Source organism: Aquila chrysaetos, chromosome 10 (assembly GCF_900496995.4).
Source record: "Aquila chrysaetos chrysaetos chromosome 10, bAquChr1.4, whole genome shotgun sequence".
NCBI classification, from domain to species: Eukaryota; Metazoa; Chordata; class Aves; order Accipitriformes; family Accipitridae; genus Aquila; species Aquila chrysaetos.
Window position 1 is genome coordinate 29,823,209 of NC_044013.1, and position 24,479 is coordinate 29,847,687.

Genomic DNA, 24,479 nt, shown 5'->3' on the forward strand with positions numbered 1-24,479 from the left:
AACAGCCTGGCACAGGCTGCCAAACCAGATCAGCTATGAATTGATCTAAGTCATCATTAATGACCAGCAAACAATAAACTGGAATGTTAAACTGAATCATTTGCAAGGTGCACTGAGATACAGCGATTACCAGGAGAGTTAATGTCTCTGCTGGACAGTTAATTCGTCTTCTAGCAGTGTGTACTGGACTGATCTCCAAGCTGGCCAATACAGAGACTAAATCCTGCTCTAAGTCTCAGAGAGAGAGGTAGATTGAACTGATCCACTAGCAGGGAGAGGAAGGTAAATATTTAAAGCAAAATTGCTAATGCAAGCATCAGCTGAAATGGAAAAAGCTGCTGCCTTCACTCTACAGCTACCTAGCACTTGGTAGCAGAAACACTCCTCATGAAGGTGAGCACCTGTAATGCTAAATCAGACCCTTCCAGCAACACTGGAAGAAGACAACACACAGAGAAATCATTTAATTCATATTAGCTTTAGGCTCCTGACTAAAAAGCCAGAAATACCTGTTAAAGATCTAAGAAAGCTGAGCTCACCTCTGTTACTGGGGTTGCATTAACACTTGGGTAAAATCTTGCCTGGCTGAGCTGTCCTTAACCATAAAAGCATGAATACAAAACAAGTAGTAACTCTTGTGTACAAATCAAGAGGGAGATGCATCCCGAGTGACTAGCTCTCAACAAAAAAGGACCTGCCAGTGACAATAGAGGGTACAGCCTTCCGATTCAAGTGCTGTGTCCTGCCATTGCACGGCAAAATAGGAAAAATGGTTATTGAACTGACTATGCTTACTTCTGTAACATTTGCTACTGCAGAGCTGGTGCTTGAAAGGCTAGCTGGAAACTGATGCTATGAAAAGCTATCAGTTAAATAGTGGGCATGCAATCTTAAGGGAAACAAGTTTCACTTTCCACCTACCAATGCAAAAACTTTTGAGCCTCTGCTTGGCTCTTTCCCCTCTACCTCAAAAGCACACATGGCAGACACTCACCAAAAAAGTATGTCCTGTCTCTGAAGGGCTTACACCATTTTAGACGCAGAGAGATGCTGTGCTGCTTAAAATTCAAGTAGCAGAATTGCTATGGAAGTGTTTTTTCCTTTTCTACCAACATGTCTGCAGGTGCTCATCCTCTGGGGTAGGAACATTAACTTGGCAGTCCCAAGCAGCCAGCAGCTCTTCTATCGGATACACCAAAAGGAAGATAAAGTCACCATTGCACATAGTTTGACTTTTGCTCCCATCTGCCTTCATTGCCCAAACAGGGTAAAAACTACAATCATTTTGACAGCATTCCCAACCACGCTGCAGGGTTACCAGATACCACCCACCACCACCTTCAATTCAAGTGCAAGAACATTAGGACAGGCAAAGATTTTAGATCTGTTTATTCAGATACAAATTGAAAGCAGATGAATGGAGCACAGCCCCACTTCCTCTGCAGCCTCTTCCCCTAACTACAAGAGAGAAGAGGAGAAGCAGGCAGAAAGCAGCAAATAATAATTTAGTGACAGAAGCATTGTGGTTCCCAGTTCAAACCTCTGCTTTTGGATAGCATAGGGACAGTTAGAGCATCAGTAGGTCAGTCACAGGGGAAACAGGTCATTTCTAGCCAGCTGTCACGACCCTTGGGCACAAAAGCATCAGCTGACAGGTTCCAATCCTAAATGTACAAAACCAAGCCTTGTAAACAGGTTTGCAATCTGCAGCATGCATTAAGGAAACTACTTCAGCAACTTCTATTGCAGTTTGCATTATGGCAGCTCTCCTCCACAGTTTACCTCTCTCTGAATTCTGTGCAGAGAAGGACCCCAGGCAGAGCTATCAACTTAAAGTAGCTAAAATTTCCAGTATAATTGGACCTTCTCAAGGCATTCTGTCTTTACTGCCCTCTTTGGGATAATTACTTGACATGGGTTTCTCTGGCTTAGCTCCTACAGTACCTTTGTGCATACTCTGCAGGGAGGGGGAGCTGGCAGAAGACAAAAGGAGAGGTACCGACACAGCTAGGAAGCCTACTCGGCCTTCAGGCACCTCTTCCGATTTGGAAAGGGAATGTCTAACAGGAGTAGTTGGAGGAACTGCTGAACAACCCACTGAGGACACCTTGAGGAATTTTACAGCTCATATTTTTGGTACCAACAGGATTAATTCCCTAGACACCATGCCAGCATGCTGGGGCGCAGGCACAAGACTGGCAGATCTCAGTTGTCCTGTTTTCACCTCTCTCAACTGTGGACTTTTTTTTTTCCCCCAGGGCTATGGAAACCAGTTCTCTGCTTGAAGCAGCTTTCCTGAAGATACTTGCTGTAGAGATTAATCCATCGTAGAAGCACAATGCTTTATTGACTCACTGAGCAAGAACACGTACATTTTCTGTTCTTTTTCCATTCTTTCCGCTGTAATTTAAACTGAGATAGATTGAGATGTTCCTTCCCAGCAGCATGAGTCTGCTCCACACTTTCCCAGACAGCCTTTTGCTTATTGAACTACCAGTTGCTTCTAAGTTCCCTCAACTTCCTTTTCATAGGATGTGAGCAGGCGAGGGGTACTACACCTGTGAGGAAGTGCTGCGTACTGCAAAGCAGGAACAGGACTTGTACTGTAGGAAGCCCGGCCACCTGCACTCCAGGGGCTTCACAGCTGTCTTGTTGGGACATGTCTGCTGTTCATTTGCATTGTGAGCTGCAGTCCAAGTTGGCCAGTGAGAAGAGAAGCTGCTAAGGGCATTAACTGTACATTTCACCTGCTAAATGATGGGTGGTTCTATTTAAGCTCTAGAGGGGAGTCCCCATGTAAGGATTTAGCACTCTAACGATTTCTATGCCTCCCCCAGAAGGCCAACTGACCTGCTGATGTAACAGATAGGCTTTGAACTCCTAAGCACCACTGCATCCACTTCCAGCAACTATCTTCTGCTGAGAAATTCCGACTCCAGCCAGTAAGGCTATAACACCCACTTGGTTCTTCATCCCAATGCAGACAATGCGTGCTCCGCTCAGAGGCTGCACAGAATGCCAGGATGGACAAGAGGCGGGGATGGCAGCAAGCGCCTATGAAAACCGGTAGCCCCAGGCTCTCGAAGGAGCTTCCCTCCCCCCCTTCTCCCCACACATAACACAAATTTGCAGAGTCAGTTTCCTATTTGTTTTCAAAGGGATAGGATTTCAAAGTCTTCATCTTCCGAGTCAAAGAACCTTTCCAATCTGTCAGCATCAGAGGAGTCTGCAAGAGAAAAAGAAAACACTACCTCCGTGGGATGCATTGACTACTCATCATCAGTGAGGCCAGCAGCTGGAGGGCAGCAGAGTTTGAGTGTCAAGTGCCCGCAAGTTCCAAGAGACTCAGTGGCATACCTGAACAAAGGCTCTGAGGAGGGATGAGAACATGTAGCAGAAAATGCACTGAAGAGAATTACGTGGTGCGCAGGTGTGCCGCGTTTCACAAATCCCAAACACAGCCCTGGTGCAGTGCAACTCTGTGCTGTGACTGTTTTGTACAACCTTCCTGTGCAGCAGCTCTGTATTAGCAGGAGACCGTTCCGCCTCAAGAGGCTCAAAATAGGAGAACTTGCCCAGGTCTGGACTAATATCCATGAAGATTTCTTGCCCAATTAAGTGATATGGAAACATTCCCCGCCCCCCCATGTATTAGAGACTTTCTGCTGTAGTTGCCTTTGATCCAACTACTGGGTAATGTAATTACACAACATGCACTCTCCCAAAAGCAATTAGTACAGTCCATTTTGTGAGGAAACGTAATGTAATTGATCCCTCCTGTCCATCCTTCCAACCCTATGGTGAGGAGGGAGCACATACCTAAAGGGGAAGCAACTTTACCATAGAGGAAATTCGGGTGAGAACGTATGGGCAAACTGGGGAAGTAAAGAAGAAACCTCCATTAACTCAGGCTTCAAGAAAGCACTCACCGGACTTGGCAGAACAGCCAGCCAAAAGCTAAACTGCAATAACTGATGACTGGGGACAGAGCAGTGCAAAGCTGCAGACCCCACCTCGAACATTTTGTGACAAGCTTTAATCCCACAGTAGAGCGTGCAAATGCCTAGTGTCACTGATTTTGATCAAACTGCAGTGCCTGTGAGTGCTGGCAGCACAACTTCCAGAGGTGCTCCTCAGAGGAGCAGTCCCCTACACTTAAGTAAGACAGCAGAGAACCCAACCGGCTGGGGAAAATAAGGACAAGGGGCTGGACAGTCATGAAAGTACAATTACTCCTTCTAGTGAGGGGTGGGACTGTAAGAGAAACAGAATGGACATAGCAGACGGGAGAGGCTCTATGAGCTAGGGAAGAGGGAGAAGGGCAAGTAGCCTATTACAAAAACATTTTTAAGAGTAAGAAAGGCAGCAAATAGGGACAATTTAATACAGGCAAGGATCAACTGACAGTTTAAAGGAATCAAGCATTCTTACAGAAAAGGACAGTGAGGTACAAAAGGCTTTGCAAGTTCATGCTAAGGGAGAGAGAGCGAGCAAGGCAGCACAGGGTGCAGGATGCAAGTGACAGGACACGGTCCAATGCCTGCTGACAGGGTAAGCTTGTCCTCACATACTCACTCCTCTTGGCAGAAGCTGTCAGTGGCTCTTTATCTCCTGCAATGTTTGTGCACATTATTGACATGATAAGCAGAGCCTGACAGCCAAGATACTGCCCAGCGCTTGTTCCTTTTTGCATTGGTAGTGGTACATGCACAGGGAAGGAGTGCCTTACACTGGAACTAAGTTTGACCAGCCCTGTCTGTGACAATTTTCATTAGCTAGAAACTCAATTTTCAGCCTTTTCAGTGGACCCTTTTGATTCCTCCAAGCATCCCTTTACAAATCATAGATTCACATTGCTGTAATGGCCTATGAACTTGTTTTTTCTTGCTCTCAGTCAACATCACCATTCACAGACTCATTCTAAAAATAATCCTGAGGCACTGTGGGATCTGCAAACCACTAGTTGAAAGCCAAAGAACTAGACCAATTGACCTAAGAGCTCTGGATCAAACTCCAGGCAGAACAGGAACATACTAGAAATACCATGCAGTTCCACACAATTTCTGGAAAACCAAAGGGACCAGCTCACCCTTAGCTCTACCTCCCCGTGTGGCCTCACCTGGTGTGAGATTCAGGACATCAGGGTTGGAGAAATGCGACGGCTGGCGTTCAACCAGTTCGAACATTGGCAGCACTCCTCTTACCAGGGACAGCTGCGGAGCAAGAGTAAAGCCATGAGAACCAACAACTCTGTACTCGCGGTGCTCTGGGTCTTTAAGGGGTAATAATGATCTGTTGGGACTTCGCTGCAGCTGAAAAAACATTTCTCAAATCTTTGACTCGCATCAATCAACAGAATTTCAGAGCTATGCTCTTTTTGGTAGTTTAGTAAACTATTTTCATATGCTTTAAAATGGGATCATGCTGCAGAGAACATGGTGTCTGTGCAGCGGTTTGAAAACAAGACAATACACTGTATTCCTTTCCTAGTGATACAAACACAAACCTTTTTGATTTGCTGGCACCAATTGTTAAAATCCTCCTCTGTGTTGCAGAAAAAGCCCTGAAAAAAAGGAATTTATCTTTATATATTGTAGATTGATCATTTCAGTCTCAAGGCTTTGTATTAACACCAAGCAACATGACCAGGCCTGCAAGCAGCTAGAACACCTAACTGCCTTGCTTTTAAACTGTGGCTTACACTGCTCTGTTAAACTGAACACTCTGCGTACGCTTGATGTGACCAGACTACCCAAGTGCTGGAATCGTCAATGTAATGGTCTGCTCAACTGCAGAAGGAACACTGGGCAGAAAAAAACCCATATGGAAACAAAGGGCAGGCATCTCAGATACAACAGAAAACAAGCCACACTGAATCATAATACAGATTCAGGAATGGATTCAGATCTGCCCATCAAAAGGCAGGAATCGAAAGCCCAGACTAAACCTGAGAGAAGGACACTGCCCCATGAGGAATGGCATTTAATTGCCATGCAAGGGGAACTTCCCTGTACCAAACTGCTTCCTGCACGAGGAGCTGCTTTACCAACGTTACTGAAACCCACAGCAGCACTTGCCCAGAGCACAGCATGCCTGTAAAGTAGTATCCAACCCATCACCACTGCCTTTGCCAGTTCCCTGGGCAAAAGGGACAGCTGTGAAACAGAGGGACCACAACACTGCTCCTTTGGGTGACCAGAAACAAGCAGCAGGAACGCACCACCGCAATGGAGGGGTCAAGCTCGGCAATGCTCATTCTGCAGGGAGGGTGCTGGCAGTGGAAGCTTTCATCGGGGAGACAGCTGCTGTCACTGGGCTCCACTGCAGGCTGCGTAGTGTGGGGATCCAGGTAAATGAGTTCCTCACCTAGACAGACAGGCAAGGAGACATCAACAGGAAGAACCATGCCAGAAGCTGGTCTTCTGAGAAGCAAATGGTGAGACAGAAAGAGGAGGAAGAGTGATGACAGAGCCAGCTCTTGTAACCCCACAGAGGAACCCACGTTCTAGGGACAACTTGCTTTCAGCCACTTTCCCAAATGCTTCTCAGCCAGGCAAAGAGCCAGCTGCCAGCAGAACCACGGTGGCCACTCCACAGCAACACCCTGGGATCAAGGCACAGGCACTATTTGGATACTGTTCCTGCACATGCCTTCCAGGGTCCTGTATAAGCTCAGGTAGGCCCCAGAAATCCAAAGCACAACCAGCTTGAGGTCTCAGGCAGAGAGAGAAATCAGAGGGAAGGAGGAGAGTAAAAGAACAGTTTGTAGGGTTTCAGGAAGGGGACAACTACAGGACAGTTAAATCCAGCCAAGCCCCAAAGGGAGGTCAGCTCTGAATGCAGGAAAAAGTCTCTATCCACACCTCTTTACAGACAAGATTTAGCATTATGCAGTGGAAGTTTATGGCCCGTACTATGGCCACTGTTCAAAGCTACATCACTCAGTTCTCACAAAGAGGTTCAGTCTGCAGCAGCCTTCCATGCTTCCAGCAGAAGAACCCTGCAGCATGCACCACAGACCAAGCAGGAGAGCTGTACTGCTCCACAAGCATTTTTTAGCTGGGAGGAGATGCTTGGAAAGTCTTTCAGTACTCTGGGCACTCACCTACATAGCCAATGAAGTAGTGAGCACTGTTTGGTTTCCCTCCGATCACTCCCAGGGACTGAGGCATCATGAAGCAGTGCTGGAAAAGCAATACAGAAAACACACAGCTGACAGACAGTGAGACAGCAGGTGGCAACAAAGGCACACATCCAAAAATGCAGCAGGAAAGTAAGACAGGGACACTGAAAATCAGCAACTCTAGCAGCAGAATCAGCCATTTCTGGAGAGAAGCTCCATCAGGAAGGCTGAAAGCTGCAACGCAGGGCGTTCAAGGAACATGGAAGCAGCTCAAAACCACTTTTAACTGCTGACAGGAACACACAGGCAGACCAAATGGAAGCAGCAGCACTATTCCAGGACCCAGTCCGGGCAAGTCCTGGCTTTGCTGCAGTCAATGACAAGATCCCCTGGAGCTGTCATTTGGTCAACTGGTTGCAACAGTGCTCTCGGGAGGGAACGATCATTCAGGAAACAGTTTAAGTTCCTTATCCAGCCACCATCTACTGAGTTAACGGCAAGTAACCTTGCGTGAATTTGGAGCTCTCTTACCTGTCCAGCTCAGAGCTTGCTAGCATTAGGACAGCCAAGACAACGTGCACCCTGTCTTATGCGTGCACTCTGCACACCCTAAATTCTGCAGCCTGCTGATACTCCAACCTGCAACCGTCTGCCAGCTTCTAGCCTCGGTCTGCAGTACAAGCTCCAGCATCAGAGCCACAAGGAGTTTACAACACTACATTCATTAATGCGTAGGTTGCCTCCAAGCACAGTACAGTTGTGCTGAACAAATGCTTCAGCAGGCCAGTACCTCTAAACACAAATAGGGACTAAGATTAAGTTGTGAGGTAAGATCCTCAAAAAAAACAAAAACAAAAAACCAAAAAACCAAACCAAAAAAAACCCCCAAAGCCCCCACCAACCAAAAAAGTCCCAACTTCCCAAAACCCCCCTACATTTTCCTGACTACAGCCTGCAAGAACCCATATCCTGACCTCTGCAAGGATTGTCTCTAAACACATTTTTCTTTTGCAAATAGGACTATCACTTCCAAGTATTTTTGCCCCAAAACCAAATTCTAGAAATGAGTTAATTCACAACAGGGTCCTTAAGCATCAGAACACCAGGAATTCAGCTCCAGGTTCCCTACCTTTAGTGTTTCAATATAGGCTTCATTGATCTCTGTGAGCCCAAGGCGGAGAGGTATCAGCAGCACCAATGGTTTCCACAGTGAGAGCCTATCTCTAACCCCTGCTTCCTCTGGGTACCCGTTATAGAGCACGTCTGACTCCACAGCAGGGCATGCTGCAGCTCCAGCACACGGGAAGTTGGACTGGCACAACCGCCCTACAGAAAGGGAACATGAGCAGAAAGCATCAGAAATAACCTCAATTTCTAGACCTTGAATAATTCTATTCAAGCTCTGATCAACAACTGCTATTCACTAAAAGCCTACAGCACTTAATAAAAAGAAAAGCTTAAAGAGGTCCAGTGCTGGAATCGTGTGATGTGTGTACTCCCTGCAAGGCTTCTGGTAGGGCTCAGCATTTCATCTAAGCTTACATCAAGATTATGCCAAAGCATGCTGTACTCACAGCCACCATCTGGTGGGACGTTAAAATGCAAATTCTTCCAGCAGGTGAGCAGCTAAGCAACAACCTGTGCCAACAAGGTTGAACGAGTTGATTAGGAGGTCAGGCAAGAGTCCTGAATTCAGAGAGCGTGTAGGCAGAGAAAAATCTGGTGTGTTGAACTCCAGAGGAGTTCATGGCAGATATGAAGACAGTTGAACTGAATGAGGAAAGCATTATAGCTTAACACAGGAAATATTCATGTGTAATTGGCGCTGTAACAAGATACAAACATAGTGTCTGTCTAGAGTAGTTGTAGTTTTCCTCAAGTTCACTAAAGTCTTCATAAATTTTAATCGGGGATCATTCAGAAGCTACTTTAGAGACCTAAAGCAGGATGATCATTAAACTCTGCAATTTCAGTAAGAGCTTTGCCTGTAAGATATGGGGCAGTAAAACTCCTCGGGGCATAAGCATGACATAAGCACTATGCATCCTCATTCTACAGGCTTGACAAACACACAGCCAGGCTGTCATGCAACCAGATTATGTAAATTCTGGTACAGAAACATCTCCAAGCCTACGTGTCTCACTGGCCAATTTCATTACTTGCTGGGCATGTGAAGTAAAAACTCAAACCCCAAAGAAATGCACAGTACTTTAATCATGAAGCCAAGGCAATTAGACAAAATGCCAGAGGCTCATTTAATTTATTCCTGGCCTAAGGTGAATGCCAGGACACTCTAGCAGGTAGGACACCATGTAAACAAACACCTTCATCACCAGCCATTTCAGCAGGGTGTTTGCTCACTACTAAGAGCTTCGAAACCAGCTGAACAAGGAGAACATTACACCCAAGGTTAGAAGAAATAGGACTTTGATCTAAAGCCTCAGTATGAGAGACAACCTGCACTGAAGAGGTTGCAGTTGCTCCCTATACTGTCCCTCCTCTCATCCACAAACATAGTTACTGGAGGTCCTGAGAAAACTGAAAGTCATTATTCATAGTGAATTATCCTGTTCAAACAGTAAAATCATGGGTTTTTTTGCTGCAGTAGCCTGCCTGTTCTGATGATCTGAAATAAGCTGCCAAGTCAGGGCTGTTGCTGAATAGGGTGTCACTGCAGGTCTCCTCATCAGGCAAAACAACTGGTAATCCTGCACTGTGATATGAACATTTTTAACCCAAGTTTAAGCAGTAGGGAGCTCAGCACAGAATAAGTTCACCTTGCTTCTTTGGCAGGCTTTGCAGTGCTGTGGTGCCACAGCACGGCAGAATCTGCCTAAAGCTTCCCGGCTGGATCCAAACCATTTCCTGCAAACATATTCCAACAGATTTGACACAACATCTCTCCTGCTGCAGCTGCTGCTGTCAGGTATTGGCTTTACTGTCTTGTCACCTTTCTGATGAACAGGATCCTCCATTGCCCAGCTAAGAGCCCCTTTCTGATACAACAGACTGACTCAGAAGGGATAAAGATGGATGTTTCTTCACTGCTGTAGCAAAAGGCATTTCCTATGAACCTTAGGCTGAACAGTATTAGTGACCAAATTTAGCAGAAGTATGAAACAGCATTAACTTCTGAATGCTTCACTATCGACAGATGTTTGGGGCACAAAATATGTAACACATACCTACAGACATGTAACACATCAGACCCACTCATACAGTGACTTTCAGGCGCTGAACAGGTACATTATGATTTATATTTGAGGAAAATAAACAAACACCCCCTGCACATTACAAGCTGTATGGACATGTTACTTGAAGTGGTATCAGTGCTGAACAGTCAGTGCCACACAGACAAGAGCCTGCAGCATACCCAAGCCTCACAACCAGCATGCTTCAGTTCTAGAAGTAATGATTTCAGGCTAAAGATGAAAGATAATCCAATTTCTGCTTTCACACTGGCCCTTGTTTAAGCCAAGAGCATCAGCACATACCTTCATAGGACTACAAGTACCCAAGGTTAGACAGGCACTTCTCAATCAGATCCCACGTTTCTTTGCCTCTCAACTGAGACTACCTGATAAAAGATGTGACTTTGTAAAGTGACTGTCCTGCACTCTAGGGACAAATTGCCTGTTAACTGATTTTGGCTCTGTGGCAGCCAAAGCCAGCCTAACTGATGCCTGCCATGATCTCACCTGTAATCTTGCATCAGCTCCAGCGCTCACTGGACTGTTCTATGTGCCGTTTCAGAACACTAACCTGGCAGAAAACGTTGCATGGTTTTGTGCTGTGTAAGAGCACTGCCTCATGAGTTAGCCTAAAGCAAGCGAGGGGAAGGCTTGGGCAGCCAGGACCATGCAGGACTGCAGCAACCAGCAAGGCAGGCATTCAGCTTTGGTTACTGCAGCACTGCAGCCCAAGAAAGCATGCTAGGGATGAACACACTGCACAGCTGCTCAGCCTCCAGCACCATCCTATTGTCAGGATGCACCAAAATAGAAAGGAAAAAAAAAAAAAAAGAAACAACCAGTGAGCACTCCTTAAAAGATGATGAGAGATCCACTCCAGAGATGGATTCCCTTCTACTTCCCCTCTCCCCTGCCAATTTTGTTCATTTTCCTCTTCAGCTATCTGTTCTATTTTTCTTACTCTGCCTAATAGCAGAAACATTCCTACCCCATTATATGAGAGAGGAAGCAGCCATTTACTGCTTGCTCCCTGTGGCCATAAACAAGTTTGACACTGCCTTCTCCAAGTGGCTCCCACCTATTGTCTGAAGGTCAGCAGACCCTCTCTCCAGATCCAGAGGCCACAGGGCCAAGTCAGAGGCTTTATCAGATGAAGCAAACGTCAAACAAGGGGTTTCCTTGCCCTAGAACGGCAATTCTCGTCTGGTTTTAGCGTGCTTGGCCACACCTTTAAGACAGAACATTTACTTCATGCTTGTTGTGTTGTACTACTATATGCTCTCCATTTTTTTTCTGGCTTCTTCGTGCCAGAGGATATACCACATTCTACCTTCATGTGATACTTACGGATTTCCTCCATCACTACTGTGTTGTCCATGGCTATATGTACTGCCAGTGAACTCCATGTATCAAAAGTTGCAAGTTTTCTACAGGAAAATTAAAAAAAAAAACAAAAAACAAAAAACCAGTAAGCAAGGATTAGTTACAACTAAAAGAGAAAGATGGTGGCGTATCAGAGAGGAGAAAGTGGATTAGGAGAGATTGGCTTTCATCAATTATCTTGTAAAGTACGCTTTTATACATGTATCAGAGTTGTAGACTTCATTGCCACTAGTAATTACGGCCAGAAGAATAAACAAGATTGCAAATGGGACCACATCTGGGAATTTGTCCCTCAGCAGCTACTAAGTACAAGAGCCCTGATATAATCTCCCACTCAAATCCCATAACTGCTGGTTACCAGAAAGTAAGACAGCATAAAAAATAAATAACAACAACACCTGAAAAAAGTCACATTTACTTTCTGTACATATCTCCTGATCACCTATACCAGATCCTGGGCTAATTCGGCCTATAGTCTGACCTGGGAAAGCTGCTTTTAGGCAATCCTAGGCTACTCCAGGGAGCTACCTGCTCATCTAATCAAAGTGAGGGAAGAATGGTGACAGGAGGGACAACATTTCTCCAAATACATTCTGTCCCAGTTATTAAAGGCAGTCCATGCTCCAGCACTGCTCTGATCCTCTGCCTGTCACCATGGAACCCAGGCAGCAAATATTAATGGTTTCCTCTGCCAATGCATTAGTGACCTGATGGCTCGCTGGCAGCTTTTTCGTAATGATGACACTCTTGTCAGGTCAGCAGAGGCAACTCAGAGGCTAGCAGAGATCCAAACAACAGCAACAATCATCTACTCTGACACTTGCTTCTGGTCTGCTGCAGAGTATTACGCTCAGTTCTAGTGTCAAGCACGTTACTTGTGGGACATGGAGAGAGATTTTGGGGGGCTGTCCTCAACTTGAAATCTGTTTTCTCTCACATCCTGCCAGCATCTGAATGACAGAAGGGTTCCTTTCAAGTTCCTGCCCAAACAGGTCAATAAGGTCAAGCAGGTGGCCTGCTAACAGCTTTAAAACATACAGTTGCACTTCAGTCAATGGGCAGAAACCTGTAAACTAGGAGGTACTACAAACCAAATGACCCCACTGTGTGGTTCAAAAGATATAAAGGAAAAACACAGCACTTACTTGAGCACTTGTGCGACTGTGTTTGGTCCATACCACTGACCTATGGATTTTCCCTCTCCAACTCCCATCTGGGCTGCATCACATGAAAAAAAACATAAAAAATTATCAAACAATTTCACCTACACTGTGTCCCTTCCTAATCAGAGTTTGTATTTAATAGGGAAGAAATCTCACTTGGAAACATTTTTGAGTCGGCAGAATCTACCCTTTCATGGGGTATCTTAGCGTAGATGGGAGCGAGAAGCATATCCTGAAGGACCGTAAAGCAAATCCTTTCCCCAAAATGCAATAAAGCAGAATTTCAAAAGGCAATGTTACCTCAGAAGAAATTTTACTTAGTTTGATTACCAGACCACCCCTGTAATCTGCAGTTCTGTTCGCTGAAGCTATAGGTGCCTTAACACCCTATAGGAAAAACTGGAATAGGCTTCTTCTATTTGTCAGGGAAGTTTATAACAAAGTGAGATCCTTCCTTAGCCCATTTGCTACTTCTGAGAATTTCTTCGCTCAGCAATCTTCTCATATTACAAGGTCCTAGTGAGAACAGCAACCCCATGCGTTCCTCTCACCTTAGCTAGCGTATGGAAAGTGATGCTGAATATAACCTAAAGCATTAGGCAAACCTGACGGCCTTAATGGAGTCAAGAACAAAAATCCATCATAATCCATAATGAAGAGTGGTAGTTTTACACCATGTCAGAAAATAAGCAGCATAGTTGGGGTTTTTTTTGGCTAAGCTGGTAAAACAAACACGGAGTGATGTTCTACACTCGTGGGAAACCCAGACTGAGTAACTCCACACTCTTCAGCACCCAGACTCTTACCTATCTGGTGAATGGAGTAGTAGCTGTCTTTTTTGTCAATGAAGGCATTAAGAACATTGAAGTAATTATCCATCTGCCTCTTCCCTTTTATCCACCTCCAGTCTAAGACGGACAAGGGGATATATGAAACAAAACATGGTATTTATTAGCAACTAGAGGCTGCAAGCTACAATTCTTTTCCCTGTGCATCAATCAACTGACCCAATTTTCATGTCACTATCTTATCACTAGGCATCTGAGGCATTCCCAACAGTAAAGGATTAATTTTAAAAGAAAAGTAAGCATTCTCACAGTTGTGATAAAGGAATATCACCCACAGAAAAGCAAATAAACAAACAAAAAAATCAGAAAACACAAATTGTACCTCTATCCCACAGATGGGAAATAGGATTACAATTTCTCATTGACAGGCGTGAGCTACGTATTCTGGGGAAAAAACAGGTGACCTCACTATAAAAATCATCCTCCACAAATTCAAACGCCATCAACAACTGTCAAAAAACACTCCAATATAGCTGCTTACAAACCAAGCACAGGTCAAGCACAAGAACAGAAGTGTTCAGGGAGAGGAGACTACACGCAGTAAGTAAGGGCTTTGTGACAAATCTGAATTATAAGTAAGAATCAACCTACTAAGTTGTTTTAAACTTCAGCTATATAAAAAACCCTTCAAGAAAAATCTAGTACGTGCTTGGCTTCAGTGGATTTAACTAGCATGTTCCAGGGCTCTGCTTTGTTTTAAGGCTTGGACAACTATATCTATTTATGTGGAGTTGTAGACAGTGGGGAAAAACCTGCTGGAGGGTTTCCAGTAGACTGTTCTCTCAACAGCCCTGAAATTGAGGACACTGAAGAAAAACTTAGAGCCCTCAGCAATTACCAGCTGTAAGGACAGTAGATAACAAGGGCACAAGTACTACACTTGTGGGAGCACATGGCCCTGGAAGTCAGTACAGGCTGTGCACTGGTTTACCTCTTCCCAAATGCCTGCAGACCAAGGCCTGAGCAAAGATCATCTGGCCACACCGCAACATACAGCCCCAGCCAGTATCAGATGTGGGACCGGTTCCTCCTGTAAATGAGGACAGAATATAAATATGTAATGAATACTAAAACAGTGCCAAGAGGGAGAAGAAATGAAAGCACTCTAAGTCTGCACGGGTAGCAGGTTCACCCAAGAAATCAGGCAGGGAATAAGGACTACCTTAGCTCACATACCCAAGACTAAGAAACAAAAATGTAGTTATCAGTGAGTAACTTAATGGCATCCCTTAAAAAAAAAAAAAACCAAACAAAACCCTCTAATACTAACTGAAAGGGGAAAAAAACTTCAAAGGGAAGTCCAAACAACTCAACTAGAAAGAGAGCTGAATTTCTCAGGAGCACAACAGCCCTTGAGCCTAGCTGCAGACTCCCAGCCCACTTCAGAGACACATTTCTACACAGAGGTGCTTGTTACAGGCGACTTCTTGTAATCCTCATCTTGAGAAGGCAACTCATCATGCAAAACAAATCAGTCCCGAGGAACTCCCACATCATAAGCAGCTACGACTGGATGAGATTCCAAAGTGAACATCACAGTTAAACCAAAAAAAACCAACAACCCACCAGCCAAAAAAACCCACCCCAGCAATGAAAAAAACCACATCCTACATAGTATTGGAGAATAAGCTGGATATTAGCTCATGCTGGAAAGTCTGAGACAAAGGCCTCAACGGTGGAAGCATTTTCCTGACAGAACTTCAAAAGGAAACTGCTGCTTCTCCACTGAAGCTCTGGCTATTATTACAAGCTTCATAGATAAAATGTTTAGTGCGACCACAGCAAGTGAGCTGTCTTACAAGCACGCAGTCAGCTGCGCCTTAGCACAGCTGGTAGAAGTAGTTTCTTTGTAATGCTGCTTTCTTCTTTCAATCCTACGCAATTACTCTGCACAAAAAGCACAGGGAGAAAAATCACCCAAGAGAACTATTTAATCAACTTCTGGATGGTCAGCAGCTATCTTCTGTAATTTTGCCAGCAATTTTTAACATATACAACATCCAAAACTGATAATGTGTTACAAAATTAGCATAAGACATTCCCCTTACCCTCTGAAGAGCTTACACTATTTAAGTGGGCAAGCACAAAGAGGGAAGTGGCCAACAATAAAAGGGATAACTGGGAGAAGAAAGACTGAAAAAGGAAAAGGTTTACTGTACGACATGCAAATTGTATCTATACTGTAAATGGGAAATGACTCAGAAAATGGGATTTCTTTCCCCCCCCCGCCCTTTAATAACTCACATAGAAACCCCAATTGTGTTTGTGAGCCATAGTTAAACACATGCTAACCCTTCAGTTTCAAACACATGTTTAACTATGGCTCACGAACAGGAATTTAAAGGGATTAAACTGCATCCAAGATGTCCCATAGCTTGTTAGGCAAAGGGTTTCCCAGTAGGAAAAGAACAGAACAAGCCAGAAGGACCATCTACCAAGAAGCCTGTTTTCCAAATCTAAGCCATTTTCCCCATTGACTGCTGGGGATGATGTTGACACTGGGGACATGGATGGGGCTTGGAGTCCCATTTACCTGTTCTCGGATCTCTTCTGATACACCTTCCACCTAGTACACAAAACCAAACCACAGAAGAGACCATGCAGAATACCATAAGGAACGAAGACATCCTCCTTTGAGTTCACTGAGAAATGTTCCCCATATTACTACAGTTCCCGTGTGTAACAGCCACTTCAGGCATTTAAAAACCCACACACAAACAAACCCACACATGGTTTAGAGCAGATGCACAAAGGCAGTAATTTCTGTATCACATCTCCAGCTTTCATCATTTTAATCCACTTCAAGCCCAAGAACTTCATTAAATAATATTTCACATTAGACTTATGTAGGATCTAATGAACATAAGTACAAAAATCTACCCATGCTGCTCAAAGAAAGGATGTTTCTAGGTAGGCTTCCCAAACTCATTCTTATGTCCTTTTTTAAAACACTGTTATCTCTCATACCCAAGGGGATGAGGAATTCTCATTATCAGATAAACAAAAAGTCTATCCTACCAATTAAATGAAGTGCATTTCAGATTCTTATAAACGGAAGTGCATTAATGTTATGCTTGTGGGGACTGTTTTATTAGGTAGAGATAATCAGATTATCATCATTTCCAGGATGTACTTAGACTCATCCACAGTACATACCAATAGCAGGGAAGTTCTTTCTGTAGGTGAACCAAAGCCGAGAGGTCACATCCAATAGGATCTCTTCTTTCTCTGAAAAATTTTCAGAATCGAAAGGCATGCACATGAGGGTAGCACCAAACACAGCTAAATCCATCTCCCACTCACCCTCCCTAATGACAACAGCATTCTGCTCCTCACACAGTCTGCATGCCCAGAGAGGCAAAAATCGGGCTGAGGAACAGGACAGTGCCGCTGTGCAGAAGAAACTTTCTTTTTCCCCCCACATAGGTGCAATCAACCCAAAGACACTATGGCAAATTATGAAGCAGTAAACCATCTTCTTGCCTTTCCCCTGAGCTATCCCCTGGCCTCAACCATCCTGGCCTCATGACACAAGTCCCAATAACTACTATATGGTAACTTTCTGCACAAAAATATTCCAGAGCCTGCAGAGATGGCCAGACAGAAGTATGGCAGTTACGGTGTGGATGCTTTGCCAGCAGACAGACAGACTCTGCAGTGTGTTTATAAGGTTTGCAGTCACCTTGCTGCTCAGAAAGCAAAGTGCAACACTAACAAAGTCCTCTGGAGTATTAGAGAACGTTGCATTGTGCATGCAGAATACCTGTAAAAACACTGTATTTCCGGCCAAGGATCCAAACAGGTTCTTTAGTCTCAGGGAAGTCTTCATATTCAAACCTGAGAGTGTCATAGGTAAGAGTAGCTAGAAAGAAAAAGAAGAAATTATATATCTTTTATAGCTTTTCCTTGTGTTTTAAAAAATCATACAAAACTACAGAATTGGAGCTGCTATGGCCCAGTAACTTACACATCCAGAGCACCTGGCTCTAGCTGACAAGAAAAGGTACAGCTCCCCTTGCGGCCACCAACTCTGGAAAGCAGCGAGAGCTGACACAGCCCTGGCTCACTCCTGGCTGCTCCACAAACAGAAAAGCAGAGGGATTTCCAGGTTTGGTGAGCTGCATGTTCTGTCCGGTGCAGAAAATGGTCAAGAAAACGTCTAGGACTTCAGCTGGCAGCTGCTCTCTGTTTCCCAGAACAGGCATCATCGTGCACGTCATCAGCAATGATACCGAGGTCCTCTTTTCAAGTGAGCAAAGTGATTAAAAAACTTCTTCCAGAGAATATAATTTTTGGTGGTGGAACACAAAAAGCACAGATTGCATTAAGATGGGAATTAAACTTTGCTCTGCAAGTCAGTCCCTCCTCGAAAGGCAATGAATCCAGCAGTAGTCATCACATGCACTGAAAACAGCCTGCAGCTTGAGGAGCAGCACTGCCTTTACAACTATCACACTAAAATCTGAGGAACACAGAGCTGTGCAGAGATGTACTTGTTCACAGGTGATAGACAAACCTTATGTCTATTTTACTGGCTCCCTTCACAGCATGGCATCCATCAGTGCCTAGGTATCCATCCTCTTACACAACCACTACAGAACAACTCAGCAGCACAGGCTGCCCTTGGATCAGGGTAGTTTAAACTTTTGTGCAAAAGGCACAGGGAATGGGGAGGGAAAAAAAAAAAAAAAAAAAAAAAAAAAGGAGAGTTGGATGAACCATGCTCCGCTAGGCCTGTATTTGGAAATAAGGCACTTTAAAGTGGTCTGGGAACCCTGGAAATGAACCATCTAATTTTGTAGGTGACAATTCTTTAACAAACCACCTATAAAATTTAAAGCAGAACTAAGCCAGACTGTTCTGCAACTGTTAAAGTGGCTACTGAAAATCTCTCTCACAGAAAATGCAATAGAATCTGCAGTAACGTGACACGAGTTTAAAACAGGGCAACGGACTAAACGACCACAAGCTCCTCTCAGCCCCGTTTGCTGTGAAAGCCACCACCCTCCGTAGTGCACGCCTCGCTTTTTGCTTCCCAGGAGAGTCACCTGCTGCTTTTTTCCCATGATGCCTACGTAGCAGACCTCACCCTTCTCATGAGTAGAAGATGTTTGTAGATGAGCTTTCCTCCCAATCATTCCCTGCTTAGCTTTCCAAAGCATTATCTGGTGCACCAGTAAATAAGAACTTAGCAGATTTGCATCAACAATAGCTCCAGAAAGTCACCACAAAGTTCTGCTCCCCCTCCTTCCAGACATCTAGGATACTCCATGTTGTGCTTGGGCAAACAAGCTACACAAGACATTTTGGCCTCCTGTAGGTACTTCATCAGCCTTCTGCCCCTGGGCTCTCTGACCTGAAATTCCAATTCCAAATGTCAAAGAAAATACTTAAGTAGCAGCAGCAAGACACCATCACTAAGACCAGCTACTCTTTAAGCAGAAACCCTGGCAATATCGATGAAAATAGGCTCAGAAATCAAATTCTGAATTAGACACTGGCCCTAACCGTAGTCCAACAGATTTAAAGCATGTTCCTTGTGTGAATTAGGCTACAGACTGTTTCAGGCACATTTAGGATAGCACGGCCCACATGTTCCCATTCCTATCCTGTGATGTGACTTCTCAACAGCCAGCTAAGCAAAGCAATTCTGCTTGCACAGAAAAGTTCCAGCAAATTAATGCAGTCTGTTCCTCTAACAAACTTTAGCAGGGAAATTAAGAATTTCTTTACCAAACACTAGCCAAACTTTATGAATCCCCAGCAGTCCATGTTTTCTGTACCTATCTCCACCTAATAGCTTGGCTTGCTTTGCCCCGCTTCTTGCTCAATGTTGGAGATTCCTTTCCAGGGAAGGAAGCGACGTGACTTCTGCAGATGTTTTCAAGTGTGCATCACTTTCTACTTTCTCCCTTAACTTTCAGAAGCTCCCCTTTGGGACGAGACATTACAAATTTATTCTAACAGCTCAAAGGAAGGCTAGTTGTTAGGATTTTTTAAAATTCAGTGTGTTACCCAATACAATCTTAACATAAAAACTGAAGTTCTCAGGTTTTAAAGGTGCAAGAAGTATTTTGTGGTTTATTATGTCAGTTCTCAAGCTTGCTGCAAATCCAGGGCTCTGTCAAAAGAGCCTCAAATAGCTTAAATAAAATGGCTGAAACAAGGATGCTACACAGAAACTATCAAGCTACGCACCAACCCTCTTTCTCCTTCCTAGCAACATTTCCTCGCCTTCTCAAATGTCACACCCTGTGTGGCTCCACATTTCGCAGGGCATCAGGTCCTTAGCAAGCAGAGGATTTACAACTGGCAGCCTCATGGCAAGGATTTGCTGGAAAGGGGCTGCTGGAGTCTCTCCCCTTCAATCAAAGCTAGGAGAGGAAGGGGTCAGCAGGCAGGAGGGATTCCCAGGCTGCCCGCTGGACCAGCTGCATATTCAGGGAGCGTAGCGCACGCAAACTACAAGTGCCATGACACTGCACATTCGGGAGGAGAGTTCCAGACTTGCAGTCCTTCAGCTGAATGCCCAGCATCTGGGCTCTGTGCAAAGGTCCTGCAGCTCCAGCGGCACATCCGAAAGATGCAGTCAGACATTAGTGCGCATGTTGGTTTTTTGGAAGAATATACTTGCCACCATCTGAAAAGGCACAACCTTTAAATGCAGGAGTTGAGGTTTCACCTTCACAGGGAGGAAAATTCAAGTGAGTGCTCCCAGTTAGTATCAACGATGTTGTAATGGGAGCAGTAAACTCCCCACAAGGCTTGAAGCCACTAAGTGTTTCCTTTACAAACACCTACCTTCATACACTCTGGCACTTTTTCAAAACTACATCCACGGTGCTATTGCCCAGATGAGCTAAATATGAGCCAAATATGAGCCAGTGGGACCCAAACAATTCAGGCAGGGGTACAAAGAGTGTCACAGCTTGCACAGGAGCCTTTCTCTCCCTCTTACAGTTAGAGGCAAAGGGTCTGAAAATAAATAAAACTGGAAATTCACCAAGCAGAAATCCTATTCAAAGATGCTCCTTTCAGAGCTGCAAAAGTCAGGTGAGATCAGCAGATTTCTCAGGCAGCACTCCAAAACTTCACCTTCAAGAAGCCCTCAATCTATTTTAAATACCGACCTCTGAGCATCCAAGACAGCAGAGCAGCAGCCTCTGCAGAAAATCCGAGCGCACATCAAATACAACAGTTCAACTTCTCTCTGTGCACAGTGGATTTACAGTTAAAAAGCCAAGAGTTTCAGCCCTGCAAAGCACACCCTCAGAGAGGTAGCCTCGCTTTCCAGGAGCCTCAGGCATGCTGTGAATGACATGAGGTTGGCTAGATCTCTGCCCCATGGGCACACCTTCCACAGGGTCTGCTGCAGTGTCCCAGAACACCTTCTCATCCCACACCCTACCAAGAAAGCCTCGACAGAAAAGGCAAAGCTTTGTATGTGCCACTACAGAGAGCACCTACATTAAACAACTTAGGTAAAGGCATTCAGACTAAAACCGCATTAAATACCAGAATTAAACCTGAATGTTTGAGTTCTCTTCCACTTTTTTGCATGTGGTTAGATCTACTCAGTTATAAGACAGCAGGCCACATCACAAAAGCCTGCCTTGTATGAAGTGCAGGGAACCAACCCTTGACATACCCAGCACATGCCTGCAGTATCAGAGACTTTCAGTATCAGTTTACTAAACATGAGTACGTGCAAGGTTATTGAACAGCTATACAGCATCATCTTGACATAGACCAAGAAAAACTGTCTCAATACATAGAATTATGGTAGAGGGTGAAATCTTGCCTCCGTTCTTATATTCTTAAGCTGTACAGTGGAAAAGCTGAGCTGAAAATATTATCCCAACTTGTAATAAGCTCCCACATAAACAAACACAGAAGCGCAGCCCGGCACCGGGAAGCAGACCCTGACTAGTGATGTCAGTTTGCAGATGTGCTGAAGGCAAGATATGGGCTTAAGGCAAATATCAAGTCCTTGAGAGCCACTAACTTTATCTGCTTTACCAAAAGCAAAGCTATTCGTTTTTCTATCAACTTTCGAAAACAAACAACAAGTCAAAACTTTGATGACTCAAATAGAAATATGGCAAATATCAAGTCCTTGAGAGCCACTAACTTTATCTGCTTTACCAAAAGCAAAGCTATTCGTTTTTCTATCAACTTTCGAAAACAAATAACAAGTCAAAACTTTGATGACTCAAATAGAAATATGGCAACTGATTTTCCCTGTGGTCCGCACAGCAAAACAGCTGATGTTCACTCCAGCATCAATCATCTTGGTTACAGTTTGCCTATACAGCTTAGGTGTTTTGTCGAAAAACTTTTTGTACAAAATACTGAAGCAGGGATTTAGAGCACCACACTGGAGGAAAACCAGGCTTTGCAATACCTCCCTTCCCAAACTGCTTCTCGGTCTTCTCCCAGTCTCTGGAGAGGCCTCTCTCTCTGACCCTGTAATGCTCCTCAGGCAGCACTTGCAACAGCTTAGAGACATTTTCCCCGAGTCCTTCAGCCTCCAGTTAACACCCCCACAAAAGAATCAGAAATGGGGCAGACAATCATCTCCCTCAGCTGATAAAGGTACATCACCTGAGACAGAGCAGAGAGGAGGAAAGCTACTGGATGCAGGATGTTACAAAAGAGAGTCAAGAACAGGTAAATTTATTGTGTTAGTAAAGCTTATTGTTGAAAAATGCATAGAAAACAGATAACCAAAGAACAGCCTGAACCCTTATTTCTGGCCTTTGCAGAAGCTAAGCTCTTTCAAACAAGACAAATCCTGATTATCTAAGCAACGACAAGGAATTTAGAGACAGCCAAGGAGGAAAGTCAGTTAACTGGAGCGTGGCATCTTCTTGGAGGCCCAGAGCAAGCAGCTCAAAGTCTGCCTGTCAGGTCTCCAATTGTCTCAGGAGCAGGGCTGGATGCGAAGGGGCTTGAGCTCTCATTGCTCCAAGGCAATAAGACCCCCCCCCCCTTTGTATAGAGGAGATCCAGCCCTACTGTCTATCCCAGCAAAGTTTTCCTTCCCTTGAGAAGCCCTGCAATGCTTACGCAAAGGAAAAGCAAACATATCTCCCAGCTCATGTTGTGTTAGTTCACTTGCTGGAATGTGTTTTGTTCCCAGGAGTGAGAGACTGGATGCAACGATGTGCAAGGACGCACCAGGCAGAAAGTTGGGATGCTATCAACCGGACTACACTGACAACAGAAGCGCCTGCACCAACAACAAAAACAAGTCAAAACAGCAGTCTGGAGGAATGAGAACTACAGATTACCTCCGCATACACATGCTCGCCCAACGCAGAGGAGGAGCCCACGTGGCACAGGAAAACGTTCGTTATTATGGAACAACACTTATCTCTGCAGAGGGTGGATGAAAGCTGTTACTATGCGAAGGCTAGAAGGAAGTCCCAAGCCAAATGCCAACATGCTTCCTTTTATCTCCCCCTGTATGAAAACAAAATCTCTATTGCAAACGGCCTTGCCGGCACTCTCGGTAAAGGTGACGACCAGTCACGACGAGCGGCCAAGTCGCCTTTACCCCTTGACGCAGCAGAAGGCAGCCACAGCGCCTGGGGAGTGGAGCACAGCACAAGGACACCCGCCCCACCACCGCTTCGGGAGCCGAGCACAGCACCGGGACACCTGCCCCGCCACCGCCCGGGTCCTCCGGTTCGCCTCCCGGGCGGCCCCGTCCAGGCCACATCGCCAAACAACGTGGAAGGGCTCCAGGCTTTTTAGGGACGACGGCGAAAGACGGGCTGGGAAGGGTAGGAAAGATTCCCCCCCCCCCGCGCTGAGCTGGCTCCCTCTCGGCTCTGGCCTGCACCGGCGGTACCGGAGCCACCGCCGGGCCGCCCCGAGCCTCTGCCGTTCCCCGCAGGGGAGGCGGCCGGGCCCCTTAGGGCCCCACAGGGCTGGGGACGCCGTTTCCAGGGCCGTGCCCCGGGGTGGTGATCGGGCCGGGGGGCGGTGGCTTCTCCCGCCGCCGGCCGGGTAGGGACCGCGCCTCAGAGCACCGGGGGAGGCCGCGCCGCTCCGGGCCGGGCCGGGCCGCCCCGGCCTGGGCCGCCCCGGGAAGCCGCAGACCTCAAAGGGCCGCCGGGCCGGGCCGCGGGCTACCTGAGGGGGAAAGCAGCCGCCCTCCCCTCGGTCGCGGCGCGGGAAAGAGGCCGCCCCCGCCACCCACCTGCGTCCATGGCGGCGGCCCCGCCGAGGGCTGCGACCGTTGCCGTCCCCACCGACACATACGCCCCGGCGCAGCCCTGCGCGGCTGCTGGAGCGAGCGCGGCGCCCGCCCAATGGGAGCGCCGCTCGCCGCCGGGCTCCGCGGCGGTTGGCTGCCGGCGGCGCTCGTCACGGTTCGGTGCGCCGTGCGGTTTCCCCCGCGCACCGGGGGCTGCCATTTTGCCGTACGGAGGGGCGGCGCGGAGAGGGGAGAGGCGTCGAGTCGGCAGCGGAGCCGGGGCTGGGGGAGGCGGCGTGGTGGCGAGTAAGGGCTCCACTCGCTCCGCGCGGCGCCGGCGGGAGCGGCCGGTGACACGTACGCCCGGGGAAGTTCCGCCGTACGGGCGCGACCATCTTGTTGTACGGAGCCGGCCGAGCCCCGCCCCTCTTTCCCCGGGTGGGGGGTAACTCCCCACGCCCGCCCCTCTCGGAGACGCCTTTGACGGCTCGGCCGCCGCGGACCGAGCGTGCTCGTCGGGAGGCGGACGCCCTGGGGCGCCGAGGAGGCAAGCAAGCGGTGCCGGGA

General features: G+C 46.3%; 1 protein-coding gene across 8 annotated transcripts; it reads right to left on the reverse strand.

Annotated features, from left to right (window-relative positions):
• Nucleotides 1-1,372: 1,372 nt before the first annotated feature.
• On the reverse strand, nucleotides 1,373-24,049 carry ATG4B (autophagy related 4B cysteine peptidase). Of its 8 annotated transcripts, none has more exons than XM_030027841.1 (15): nucleotides 23,916-24,049; nucleotides 17,472-17,570; nucleotides 16,865-16,936; nucleotides 16,242-16,274; nucleotides 14,640-14,738; nucleotides 13,667-13,768; nucleotides 12,843-12,915; nucleotides 11,662-11,741; nucleotides 8,253-8,449; nucleotides 7,106-7,184; nucleotides 6,221-6,366; nucleotides 5,507-5,563; nucleotides 5,120-5,213; nucleotides 4,576-4,611; nucleotides 1,373-3,226 (listed from the first exon to the last, which is right to left on the reverse strand). In XM_030027841.1, exons 1-15 carry the CDS (start codon nucleotides 23,923-23,925, stop codon nucleotides 3,153-3,155), a joined length of 1,251 nt encoding a protein of 416 aa, XP_029883701.1. In that variant the 5' UTR covers nucleotides 23,926-24,049; the 3' UTR covers nucleotides 1,373-3,152. The 8 variants fall into 8 exon arrangements, with proteins under 8 accessions (XP_029883701.1, XP_029883705.1, XP_029883706.1 ...); XM_030027845.2 differs by lacking the exon at nucleotides 16,242-16,274 and adding an exon at nucleotides 23,002-23,173 and having other exon boundaries at nucleotides 23,916-23,996; XM_030027846.2 differs by lacking the exon at nucleotides 16,242-16,274 and adding an exon at nucleotides 23,002-23,086 and having other exon boundaries at nucleotides 23,916-23,977.
• Nucleotides 24,050-24,479: the final 430 nt, after the last annotated feature.